General features: G+C 37.4%; 1 protein-coding gene across 4 annotated transcripts in view; it reads left to right on the forward strand.

The window, feature by feature from the left end:
* Positions 1 to 14,055, forward strand: part of LRRK2 (leucine rich repeat kinase 2) — a 127,214-nt gene that overhangs the window by 37,911 nt on the left and 75,248 nt on the right. For 3 of the 4 annotated variants that reach the window (XM_019632760.1, XM_019632759.1, XM_019632762.1), the window contains exons 15-18: positions 5,586 to 5,730; positions 5,855 to 5,994; positions 8,003 to 8,131; positions 8,210 to 8,380. In XM_019632760.1, the coding sequence (XP_019488305.1) occupies positions 5,586 to 5,730; positions 5,855 to 5,994; positions 8,003 to 8,131; positions 8,210 to 8,380 (585 nt within the window). The remainder of the gene's footprint in view (positions 1 to 5,585; positions 5,731 to 5,854; positions 5,995 to 8,002; positions 8,132 to 8,209; positions 8,381 to 14,055) is intronic. The other variant, XM_019632761.1, reaches the window with a different exon arrangement.

Genomic DNA, 14,055 nt, shown 5'->3' on the forward strand with positions numbered 1-14,055 from the left:
TTTATGTATTCTCTGAAAAAAATTGGAAAATTGTGGAGCATAAGTGATAGGATGTTTCTAACTAAGGTCAGCAGGTGTCCCCCCCATTGACACTTTCAAAAATTTTATTTGGACAACACTTGCTAAGCATAAAGAAACTGGTAAATTCCTTTTAATCCTCATTTGAACAACAATGCAATACATCACTCTTTTCAAGATAGAACACCTGATAAGTGAAAGTCCCTCTTAGGCTTGTAAATAGCATATATATGTATATATTTTTCAAATGTATGAAATTGTCAAATACCAAATACCACTTTTAAATTATCAGGTAGTTTAGTTGAGTTCTATCACATGTAATAATGTGCTACTCTGAATTCTCTTTTTGCAAAGACAAAGCACAGATTTTTTTGTTGCAAGTCATTAGTCATCATTAAACTCTACCTGAAATAGTTAGAGACTAAGGGAACTCAAGGTAGCAAGAATCATTAGTTGAGTAGAAACTTGTTAGAGGGGATGATATTAAGGACAAGGATAGGTGCTTTATAAATATGAGTTTGATTTAATACTTGTACATCTGAGTTAATGATATTGCTGTCAAGCAAAGAGACATGTGGGCTTAGAGCTTAAGAGAGTTTAAGCTTGTGTTTTGAGTTATCTGCTCAGAAGTTTTTGTGTCTCAATTTTTTTCATCAATAGCACAGGGATGATAATCGTGTGTCTAGGGTTGTTGTGAAGATTAAATGAGTGAATCTATATGAAGTGCTTAAAAGAGTGTCTGGCACATGGCAAGTGCTACATAGGTTTTGGCATCATTACTGGGGTTGCTGCTATTGTTGTTATGGTGACTTGAACCCATGTTAGTATATGAAATCCATCCGTGAATACAAGAGCTTTAAGACAAGAACTTTGGACAAAGTTTGGAATTGAAAGAAGAGATTGTAAAGGAGATGGGCAAATGAATGGTTTGAAAGTTTGAGAATAATAAGGGGTGTACTGTGTCATGGAAACCAAGGGTGGAAAAAAGCAGTGATTCAGTTGTTAAAGGACTTTTTTTCTTTGAATGGTTTCAATTCAGAATGATTAGGACAGAAGTCTGATTATATAAAATTAAGGGGTGAGGAGAATGTGGGGGTGTAGTGGGTGTAGACTTTTCTATTAATAAGTTTTGAAATGAAGAAAAAGTGGTAGTTTGATGGAATGAAAGACCAATTAGAGACAGACACTCTTCCACTTATAAGTGTGTTTTTTTATCTCCATGGAGAATGATAGCCCAAGGCCTGAACTGTGGCCATCACTCAGTGTTTATTGCATGGACAGTGAGTTACCTCATTTCATCCTCAAAACACCCCGGCATTATTAGGATTATTTTAGAGGTGAGGAAGCTGACACAGACGCTGAGTCATCCCTCTAGCTTCACTTTGCGCCACTTTGACTTTCTTTATATTTCTTGTATAACACCTTCTGAGTAAATGCTACTTCTGAGAAAATGTTGTTTCATTTCTTTTTAGCGGTCCTCAAATTCGTGGAACTGTTAAGTGATAATACAGAATTTAAACCCAGATTTAAATGGCTCTAAAGCTGATGACTTTTACTGCACAGGGATTTGTTAAGGTGAAAATAATGACAGGAAAAAATGCCAAGGAAGTCAAGAGCATGAGTGTCTTGTGGAATGACAGATGAAACAATGTGCAAGCTCAGCAGTGAATGGATGGAGGAGAAGTTCAGGGTCTTTTTGCCACAAGCATTTTTGCCATAAATGTCTTGGCTATAAGCATTTTCGCTGTACAGAAAATTGACCGTAAGGCAATTTCTCAAAGATAAAATAATTGGCTGATAGTTTGGCTTAGGTTTGACAGCTGAATGTATTTAAACTAGTTGTCAGTTTGGTTTCAATTCCCCATTGACTAAGTTCTTGCAGTATTCCCATTTTTCTATGATCTATTTGGTTGTCGGAAAAGTCATGATGCATGTTTGTGACAGATGGCACTAGTTCATTTTTGGAAGTACTAGAGTGATTCGCATCTATGTTATTGCTATGTCATTTGACAGCTGACAGTTCTGTCTTCATTCTGAAAAAAAGTTGAGCGATTTGATTGAGTTTTGGAGATTTTACAAGTTGGAGATGGAAGACCAAACTGTGCATTTTTGCCATATTTCACTGTTTTACTTCCATAAAGGGAAGAACGTGCATCAAGCTTGTGAAAAGTTGCATAAACTTTATGGTGACAATGCTCTACAAGAACGTCAGTGCCAAGGATGGTTCATGAAATTCCGTGCTGGTGATTTTGATCTCAACGATGCTCCTTGGTCAGTGAGGCCCACCGAGGTTGATGACCACAAAATAAAGGCATTAATTGAGTCAAGCCCACGTTATATGACACGAGAGATTGCAGAAACATTGAACATCCATCATTCAAGTGTTCACGACCACCTGAAGAAGCTGTGATACGTAAGCAAGCTCGATATTTGGGTTCCGCATGAACTCAAAGAAGTTTATTTGATGGCATATATAAGCATCTGCAATATGCTCATTAAATGCGAGGAAAATGATTTTTTTTAAGCAATTGATAACTGGTGATAAGAAGTGGATTGTTCACAACAATGTGGTGCACAAACGGCCTTGGTCCCAACGTGATGATTCGCCTCAAACAACATCGAAAGCAGACATTCATCAGAGGAAGGTTATGCTCTCAGTGTGGTGGGATTTTAAAGGTGTCGTGTTTTTTGAATTCCTATGAAGTAACCAAACAATCAATTCAAATGTGTACTGTCAACAATTGGACAGTTTGAATGAATCTCTCATCCAGAAACGTCCAGAACTTGTTAATTATAAAGGAGTTGTGTTCCATCGCAACAATGCAAGACCACACACAAGTTTGATCACCCATCAAAAATTATTGGAGCTTGGATGGGATGTGTTGCCACATCCACCATACTTGCCTGACCTTGTGCTGTCTGACTTCCACTTGTTTCACTCTCTTCAAAACTCCTTGCATGGTATAACATTCAATTCAGATGAGGCTGTAAATCAACACCTTGTTCAGTTTTTTGCAAATAAAGACAGGTCCTTCTATGAACAAGGAATTATGAAGCTCACTGAAAGATGGTAAAAGGTTATTGAACAAAACAGGCAATATATCATTGATTAATCTTTGTTCTTTATATAAATAAATGACCTTGGAAAAACATAGACGAAATATGTCATGACTTTTCTGACAACCCAATAAATCTTAGCCCTCATAATGGTCTCAACAATAAGGAGTAGACATGGTGGTCTTAATATAGTGGGTGATAACAACCCCATATGAAGCCACATTGCAAAGCTACATGTAAAGCCAGATTGTATACTATACAAGAAAATGATAATTTTGCAAATCCTGTGGCCAACTCAGTCATCCCTCCTATTTATCAAAACCAAAAGTTTACCAAGCTATGTCAAATAGATAAGAGGAGGCTACTAATTCATAACAGATTTCAAGATCATTAATTATCGATTCCGTAGGTAGAAACTGATATCTCTTTCTTAAGGAAGGAAGAAATGGTAGTGAAAAAGAGAAAGTGTGATGCTCAACAAGGAAGCAAATCTACAAGCAAAAAAAAAGTATAATACTATGAATAAAAGACTTCCAAGACAATCTATTTTCATTTTTTGCAATAAAGGCTTTTTAATTTTGTTATTAACTTTTCATGTTTTATATCCCTTATAATGTCTCTTATTTTTTTATTATTTTATCTTTTATGGAGAAATTGCCTCACGACCCATTGGTTGCATGACAACAATATTTGGGGTGTGAACCAGCCCAGCTCGCTCACCGAGCGCTCCTGACTCATCAGCCAGGAGCTCACGGAAAGGGTACCTGAGAGGATTGGGTGGGAGATGAGAAACAAAGAGAATAGAGTCAAAGCTGGGGGCAGGAGGGCCTCAGCCTGCTTGTAACAGACTAAGACATTGTTTATTGGAAAGGCTCTGGTTATAATGGCAGTAAGTTCCTCTTTGTGTAGGGGATTCTAGCAGGGGGCTTTGGCAGGGGGCTTTTGGGTGTAGGCATACAGAATCCAGGAACTAGGGCCGGGGATAGAAACTGTAAGAAGTCCATGGTGGAAAGTCCTGGAGTATTGTGTCTCTTTTGGTGGTGTCTGAGCCTTGCGTATGCAGTTACTAAGCAGACTCTCTTATCCAGCCACTCCCCTAGGCATAGGGTCCTGCATAGAGGCATGTAGCAGTTTGCCACAGCCTCAGTATCCCCAACTGTCCTCATTTGGTTTCCAACAGGGGTGAAATTGTTTGTGGCGAAACTGTTTGCAGCAAAGATGTTTATGGCAAACGTGCTTAGTGCAGACAATATCAGAGTCATGGGGGAGAAGGTCAAAGGATGAGAAAACCATGCTTATTCACACACCCTATACAAAAGAAAAAAAAAAAGGTCGAATAAGGACATTTGAGAGATGCTGAGGGGCTAGCCTGGGGAAGGAATCAAAATCTGTTCTTTGACAGTATGGAATTGAAAAAAAGAAGAAGGTTTTGGTTGAAAAGGCTACACCAGAGCTTGAAGTCTGGCTTGAAGCTATTTCAGCTCTAAGGTGCACCTATGGTGGGGCCAATCAGAGATTTGGAGTGTAGACACCATGAAACTAGTGTCTGTGAAAGCAAAAGTCCTGAGAAGAACAGCATGGTAATTTTTGAAAGGAAAGCTATCTGATAGGCAGTCACATCATGGTAGAAGTTTGGAATGCACCACAGAAAAGCACAGATGGCCAGTGTAAGAGTTAGCTGTATGTCACAGACATCAAAAAAGGGGAGGTGTGGCTGTGACTGTCATCTGGTTGGTGGAAAGTGTGTTGACTGTTTCTTCTCAGTCAGTGAGTAGGATGGCCTGAAAAAAGAAGTGGCCTCTATTATACAATACCAGTAAATAATGTCAAATCATCCGGAGGGATTGAAGTTAAGAGGTTGGAAGCGGTAATGATTAAGATCCCTGGGCTTTTAAGGTAGACACATTTATATTCATGTCCTAGGCCTAACACTATTAGCTGTGTGACTTGAGATCTTGTTCCCACATCTTTAAAGTTTGGTGAACTTAGTGCATGAAGCTATTGAGGGGAAATAAATGAGATAAGCCATGTGAAGCACTTAGAGTAAGTTCTCAATTAGTGTTTTCTATGGTGACAGACGGCATTGCATTTTACTGGTTAAGCATGAAGGCTGTGGGGGCAAACATCCCTGATTTGGTCTCATCTCAGCAGGTTACAATCTGTATAACTGTATGAATAGTTACTCAAGCCCTCTAACCTTCAGTGAACCCATATTCTAATGGGAATGATATTAGTATGCATTTAATAAGATTGTTGTGAAAAGAAAATGCATATAAAGTATTGAGCACAGTGTCTGGCACAAAACAGGTACTCAATAAGTATTACAGTGTTAGTTTTTAATTTTGGTAATAAGTAAAAGAAATTACTAATATAAGGCAGAATCAAAGATATTAATCTTTATTTAGACTACTTAGTTTATATTTTATCAGTCTATCACTGGCTTTAACTAACATAAGTATCGAGAAATCATTTTTAACAGCAAACATTCTTCATTGTCCTTTTGATTTTAGTTCATTGGGAATCCTGGGATTCAGAAATGTGGATTAAAAGTAATTTCTTCTATAGCACGTTTTCCTGATGCATTAGAGCTATTATCTCTGGAAGGTGCTATTGATTCGGTGCTTCAAACACTGCGGATGTATCCAGATGATCAAGGTTGGTACAATTGGAATTCAGGATTTAGAATGGGTTTTTAGAAGCCTTGGATGTCTTTAAATTTTTCCTACAGTTTTGAGATTTAAAACAATTAATTTTGATTTTTTTTCTTTTATTCTTCTAGAAATTCAGTGTCTGGGTTTAGGTCTTATAGGATGCCTGATTACAAAGAAGAATTTGTTTATGGGAACTTGGCATCTGCTGGCAAAGATTCTGGCTTCCAGTTTACAACGATTTAAGGATATGCCTGAATTACAGATTCAAGTATGTGCATTATCTTGAAGGGGATTTGAGATCTTGGGCAGATTTCTCTTTGAGAGCAGTTGGTATAATTCCCACTTTGCATTATTGGGGATATTCTAGTTATTTGAAAACAACTTATCATTTTGTAGTATTTTAATTTTAGAAGGTGAAGAGAATTGGATTGAATCTCTAAAGAGCCTGTGTTTAATTATTAAATCTCTAAACTCAGCATGTTTATTTACCATTTATTTTTTTCCATGAAATAGCCGAGAATGTGCTAAAGAAATTCCAGCTAGCTAAACTTCATTTGCTTATATTTTAGATAAATAGAAGTTGTAATTATTCCAAAGCTTGTCATTCTCTTTGTTTTATTGTGGACTGCTTCCCTATAGTAATTTTGCCCCTTGATTTTTTCTTGCAGTGAAACAATATTTTAAACATTTTTTCATAAAGAAAAATTTATAATATGATATGTAGTAAATGTTTATTAGGAATCCAAGATATTGGCTTAAGGTTAATTCAGGGGAGATCAAGAAATAAATTGTTACAGGATTTTTTTCCCCCCACTAATCTTAGGAAAACAAATAGTTTCTTTAAGAGTTTCTGCCTTAGTTGTGGTTTTTCAGTAATGGAGTTTGCAACTTTCTTAAACTACATTCAGCAAATATTTTCGTAAATGGCAGCATTGACCAGGAATAAAAATGTCTAGGCTCTAACCTTTACAGTGACATTATTAGTAAATGAGATAACGTATGTAAAGTTGTTAATTATAAAGTGCTTCTGAACACCCAACATTCTTAGGTTAAAAAAACCATATTGCATTTTATAAATCTGATTTTTATACTGTGCCTCCACCCAGGCTGATTAAAGCCAAGGCAGAATTGATTAAAAGTAATCTGAGGGAAAGGAAATGATTTTGTGCAGGTCGTGCTCTCAGTGACTCAGTATGAATTCCTCTAGGCATAAATTCTAGGATCGCCACAGTTGAGGTGGTAAACTATTGATGAGTGCACTGAATTTGACCTGCCAACACATTTTATTTGGCCAGTTCAGTGTTTCTAAGTTTTTAATTTAAATTATGTGTCTTTTACATTTTTGCTGCTGCGTTCATGTGAGTTTGCAGGGACCTCTGCTCTAGAGGTGGGTGGACCACATGTTCCTCATACCTGCATAAATTAAGACTACTTTTCTTATCAAGTGTTAAGACGTATTTGTGGAAATTCAGCATGTTAAGAGCCCAAAATAATATTTAGATGATTTCATTCATATATGATATTGAATGATAGTAGAAATCTAAAAAGTTAAGTTGACCTTTGGTAAGTTTACCCTAGCTAAATAATGATAAAGCCAAAAGTTCATTCTTTCCTTAAAACACCAGATGGGTGGAGAGCCCAGACTACTCTTGGGAAAAGGCTTAGGCGGTTCTAGAAAGCTAAGGTGTGACTGATCATTTCTTTATAAATAGTTTGCTATAAGGATGTAAACCTCAGAGTGCCTCAGAGCTTCTCTCAAATACACTTAACATGAATGGAATCTAGACGCTCACATTTGTCTCTTTGAGGTTAAAATTTCAGAAGAAAGCACAAAAATATTGGGGAAATGTTGGGCTATCTAGAGAACCTAATTTTCAGTGTTATAATAAAAAAAGAAATCATTTTACTGGCCTGTTTGGGTCTGTAGCCCTGCTTTGATTCTGCTGTTCTAATCCTGATGAATATCTGACTTTCATCCTGTAGGTATGGCTTCAGACAGGGATATTTAGTGGATTTGGTATTTTTCCTGCATTGCTAGATGATGGTTTGTTCACTAGCATTTACTTCTGTGTGCCTGCTATATTTCTCAGTAATGGGAGAGCAAGGTGTATTTATAGGATTGTTTCAAGGTTTACAGCTTTAAAGTACAAACCCAACAAATATATCTACTTAATTCAGTGAAATATCATACACAGGCTCTGTTTTATAGTATTTATTTATTCTTTCTTGCCTATAATTGCTTCTGTTGATTTTATTACTTTTGGTCACATTTTCAGGGATTTCAGACAAGCCTGAGAATGCTGGAATTGTCAGAGTCTTTTTCCAAGCTGCTGGTGCATTACTCCTTTGATTCTGTAGTATTCCATCACCTGTCTTCCAGTCTCATGGAACAAAAGGATCAACAGGTACAATACTTTTCACCTGTATGCGAACTGTTATGTATATAGTTAGCTGACTCGAATCCTTATTTCCATTCTTTTCAGTTTTTAAACCTTTGTTGCAAGTGCTTTGCGAAATTAGCTATGGATGATGAGTTAAAATGTGTGATGCTAGAGAGAGCATGTGACCAGAATAACAGCATCATGGTTGAATGCTTACTTCTGTTGGGAGCAGACGCCAATAGAGAAAAGGAGGGAACTTCTTTAATTTGTCAGGTAAAAATTCAAGACGTCCCTTTTGTCTTTCTCTGTTATTCGACTTTGCCATTGTATAGCTCTTACTTACATCCTATTGTTGTGCACTACAGAATTTACCAGTTTATTGCACAACTGCTTGTGATTTGCAGTTGGGGTTTAGAGTCACAGAATTTCAGCAGTAATAAATAAAGTCCTAAGGTATTATCCAGTCTAATCCTTCATTTCACTTGTTCACCTATCTTGTTAGGTTGATAAATAACTTTCCAAGCATGTCTCCTCCTATGCATCTCCATACAAATTGTTCTCCAGTCACACTCTACTCAGCACAGTTTTATTGTTTTATTTATTTATTTATTTATTTATTTATTTATTTATTTATTTATTTATTTTTAGCTGAGCCATCCAGCCACCTGTTGGCAGCTCAGCGGCTGCTCAGCTCAGGCTGGGCATCGAACCGCTGTTGCTCAGAGCTCAAACTCTTGAGCGAGCTCTTAACCAACTGAGCCACTTGGCCGGCCCAACAGCTTTAGTTTTGTTTTGATGATTTTTCAACCATTTTCTCTTTATTTGCAATTTCTATGTCTAGAAAGTTCTCCCCTCAGGGCTATTGCAGGTGGCCATGTAGGCTGTGTACTGCACAGCTTAGGGGGCGCCGTTCACCTTGACTTGCCTTGCTGCTGGCCACCCCCGCAGTTGTGTAACTCTGTGGTCCTGCCTGCCTTCTCTCCTTTGCCTCGTGCACTGTGCAAATACACCTAATTGTTCTACTCTTCCTTCAAAATCTAACCCCAATAGTTTTTCCTCAGTAAAGCCCTCCTCGCACTCTTCAATCTCCATATGAAATAAAAATTTACTTCTCTGTGATTCCATGACAATTTAGGTACACCCCTTGTATAGTTTGTCAGTTGTATGAAAGTGGGAAAGTACAATATTCAGCTTTGTATCATTCAGAATACCTAACTCATTGCTTTATGTACAGTATGAATTTTAAAAAGAATTTGCCAAAGGGTATTACATGTCATTTCAAGTTTGTCTTTGTTGGATAAATTTTAGAGTTTATAATAGCATTCAAGTAGCACCATGTGTGTTTCCTAGAAATTTAATAATATTTCTAGCAAAGCAATTATGTAGCGATTTAATATATATTATTAAATAACCAGCAAAGTATTATGTTTTCCAATAATTTACTTTTAAAGCATTATTCTTAAAATTTATTACTTGCATATGGATTCATATCAATTTGTCAATTATAAGATTAAATTAGTACTAATTAGCAATCTACATAAAAAGAAACTGAACCTGTAACTCATTTTTATGCATACTTAATTTAAGCATTAAAATGAAATAGATAATCAAATTAGTTAACTTTAGTCAAATTTCATTTAAGCAAGCAACATTAAAAATAGTTGCTTCTCTACTTTAAAGGTAATTAAATTATTTCTCTCAATAACTTAATGTGTTTTTAATGTGTATCTTTTGTGTGATCTTCAGATGATCTCATTACTATACTTGGATATGTCAAAGAACTGAAAAGGAACTTCCCCTTTCAATTTTTTTGTTAAGGAAATGACATGGCTACAGCACCTGAGTGCAATTAGTTTACATTTCCCATAGGAAATGCTTTCTACTCTTCTCTCAATTTATCCAGCTCTTTCTATATAAAAAGCTTTTTATTTTATCCTTCTTCCCACATTCTTTTAAACTTAAAACACTTATTTTTGAAAGATCGCTATTAAAATATAGCTAACATACAGTATTATATTGGTTTCAGGTGTACACAATAGTTACTCAACATTTCTATACCTAATGAAGTGATCACCATGATAAGTCCAGCAACCATCTGACACTGTACCATGTTATCATGATATTATTGGCTATATTCCCTATGCTTTCCCCATGACTATTTTATACCTACCAAATTTATGTTTCTTAATCCCTTTACCTTTTCCACCCTGCCCCCTCCCATCTATTACCCTGATAAATCTATTGGGTTGTCAGGAAAGTCATGACCCATGTTTGCAACAGATGGCACTAGTTCATTTTTGGAAGTACTAGAGTCATTAGCATCTATTTTATTGCTATGTCAATTGACAACTGACAGTTTTAGTTTCATTCTAAAAAAAATTGAGCGATTTGTTTGAGTTTTGGAGATTATACAGCAAGTTGAAGATGGAAGACCAAACTGTGCATTTTTGCCATATTTCACTGTTTTACTTTCATAAACGGAAGAACGCGCATAAAGCATGTGAAAAGTTGCATAAAGTTTATGGTGACGTTGCTCTACAAGAGCATCAGTGAGAATGATGGTTCACGAAATTCCGTGCTGGTGATTTTGATCTCAATGGCGCTCCTTGGTCAGGGAAGCCCACCGAGGTTGATGACCACAAAATAAAGGCATTGATCCAGTCAAACCCACATTACATGACACAAGAGATTGCAGAAACATTGAACATCCATCATTCAAGGGTTCATGACCACCTGAAGAAGCTGGGATATGTAAGCAAGCTCTATATTTGGGTTCCACATGAACTCAAAGAAGTTCATTTGATAGAGCGTATAAATATCTGCAATATGCTCATTAAATGTGAAGAAAATGATCCTTTTTTGAAGAGGCTGATAACTGGTGATAAGTGGGTTGTTGACAACAATGTGGTGCACAAACAGTCTTGGTCCCGACGTGATGATTTGCCTCAAATGACATCGAAAGCAGACATTCATCAGGGGAAGGTTATGCTCTCATTGTGGTGGGATTTTAAAGGTGTCATGTTTTTCGAGCTCCTACCAAGGAACCAAACAATCAATTCCAATGTGTACTGTCAGCAGTTTGAACAAATCCACCATCCAGAAACGTCCAGAGCTTGTTAATTGTAAAGCAGTTGTGTTCCATTGCAACAATGCGAGACCACACACAAGATTGATCACCCGTCAAAGATTACTGGAGCTTGGATGGGATGAGTTGCCACATCCACCGTACTCCCCTGACCTTCTGCTGTCAGACTTCCACTTGTTTCCCTCTCTTCAAAACTTCTTGTGTGGTATAACATTCAATTCAAATGAGGCTGTAAATCAGCACCTTGTTCAATTTTTCACAAGTAAAGACAGGTTCTTCTATGAACGAGGAATTATGAAGCTCACTGAAAGATAGCAAAAGATTATTGAACAAAACAGGCAATATATCATTGATTGATCTTTGTTCATTATATAAATAAGTGGCCTTTGGAAAACATAGACAAATATGTCATGACTTTTCTGACAACTCAATGGTATCCATCTGACACCATACATAGTATTGCAATATTATTGACTATGTTTCTTATGCTATACCCTACATCCCCATAACTACTTTGTTACTACTAATTTGTACTTTTTAATTCTTCCCCTTTTTCATCCACCACCCCCCAACAACTCTCCCATTTGGCAACCATCAAAATGGTCTCTGTATCTGTGAACTTGTTTCTGTTTCATTTGTTTATTTTGTTCTTTAGATTCCACTTCTAAGTGAAATAATATGACATTTGTCTGTCTCTGACATACTACACTCAGCACAATATCTTCTAGGTTCATCAATGTTGTTGCAGATGGCAAGATTTCATATTTTTTAAAAGACTGAGTAATAATCCCTTGTATATATGTACCACCTCTTCTTTATTTATTCATCCCTTCAGGGACACCCAGGTTATCTTCATATCTTGGCTGTTGTAAATACTACTTCAATGACTATATAGATGCAATTGTCCCCTCGAAATAGTGATTTGGGTTTCCTCAGGTAACTGCCAGAAGTGGGATTACTTTATTCTTCTTTGTCTCTTGTGATAGCCTTTGTTTTAAAGTCTATTTTTGTCTGGTGTAAGTATTGCTACCTTAGCCTTTTTAAATAAAAGCAGTTTCATGAAATATCTTTTTCCCATTTTCCATCCCTTTACTTTCAGTCTATGTGTAACTTTTGATCTGAAGTGAGTCTCTTGTAGGCAGGATATGTAAGGGTTTTATTTTCTTATCCATTTTAGGCCCCCCTATTTTTTTATTGGAGCATTTAATCCATTTACATTTACATGGAAAGTAATTGTTGATAGATATGTAGTTATTACCATTTCATTATTCATATTTTTTATCTTTTTTTTTTTTTACTCTTAAAGAAGTCTCTCGAATTTTCCTTATAATACTGGTTTGGTGCTGATGCACTCTTAACTTTCTCTTGCCTGGGAAGCTCGTTATCTGTCCTATTCTAAATGATAGCTTTGCTGGATAGAATAATCTTGGTTTTAAGTGGGCCCTTAAAGAGAATTTTAGTAATTTGCTAGTTAAATTTTATATATATTTCATAGGCACTGTGCTAGGCCAGAGAGGTACAAATTGAATGACATAGCATCCACGCCTTCCATTCCAGTTATAAAATGGATAGGCATGGCTGGTTCGATGTGCTGTGTACTATGTTAAACCAGATAGGTTGGGAGCCTAGAGGAGGAAGGGTGTGTGTGGTCTGGGAGGTCGGTAGTGAGACGTTACTGTGCAAGAGACCTTGAAGCTTTTCCTTGAAGAATGAACATTTTGCTGAGTGAAGAGCAGAGTTAGACATTTAGGGCAATACAAGCAGCATAAAGGAAGGTAATGAGGTATGAAAAGTTGCATGTTGTATTTGGGGGAATTTCCTGGAACAGAGGTGTTTTAGAAGATTTTAAAATTGGACAGTGACATGGTTATATAGAGAGTTGAAAGGTATGGTAGTGGCCCTGGGGAGAATGGGTTGAAGGTTGGTGATGGTGGAGATTGGTGGGCATTAAGTTGGTGCCATCGAACCACAGAACTGCCCCTTCAAATCTCTTGGACACACTTTAATTATGGAGAATTCAGGGGTTTTCCCCCCATCTCCTTCTTCCCTGACTTGGCACCTTGGATCTTAGAGTCTTCTTTCCTTTTCTTTCTTTCTTTTTTTTTTTTTTAAGATTTTTATTGGGGGATTGGGGGAGGGGAACAGACAAGTTGCTGTCCTTTTGTTCTTCAGTCTAGTTGTGGTGGACGTTGCTTCACTGGCCCATGTTGGTATTATCATTGCGCTCTTCCCGGGTGAGGCAGATCAGTCGCCGGCCTCTGGATGGCCGCTCACGGCGGCTCTTGTCAGCTCACATCGGCTGCCAGCCACTCACACTGGCTGCCAGCCACACTCGGTAGCTTATGGCAGCTCACTGCAGCAGGGGCTGCAGCCTATGCCATTGCCAGCGACTCACGGCAGCCCAGCTCCAGGTTGAGCTATTGTTCAGCATCTTAGCTGTAGAGGGCAGTGTCACTGGCCCCCATGTTGGATCCAAACCGGGGCCCTGCTGCTCAGAGGTGGGGTCCCAAGCCAGCTCTTAACCAACGTACCACTTGGCCAGCCCCTCCTTTTCTTTTATAATCCTTGATTTGGGTTAGTGAAAGGAGCACAGGCTTTGGAGCCAGAAGATTTGACTGCAAATTCAAGTCTCTCGCTGACTAGCTCTAAGGGTTTGGACAAATCACATATCTCTTCTAGATTTTCAACTATAAAATGGAGGTAATAATTTTTATGGCATGAGGTTTTTTTATAAGTGTTAGAGATTACAGAATTTAGCACAGTACCTGACAAACAGCATTTCCATTATCTATTACTTTGATCTTCTGTTTGATAAAATATCACATTTTATTGCCTTCCAGAAGCTGTTCTTGGAAGGAACAGT

This window comes from Hipposideros armiger, unplaced genomic scaffold, assembly GCF_001890085.2.
Source record: "Hipposideros armiger isolate ML-2016 unplaced genomic scaffold, ASM189008v1 scaffold_1170, whole genome shotgun sequence".
Taxonomy (NCBI): Eukaryota; Metazoa; Chordata; class Mammalia; order Chiroptera; family Hipposideridae; genus Hipposideros; species Hipposideros armiger.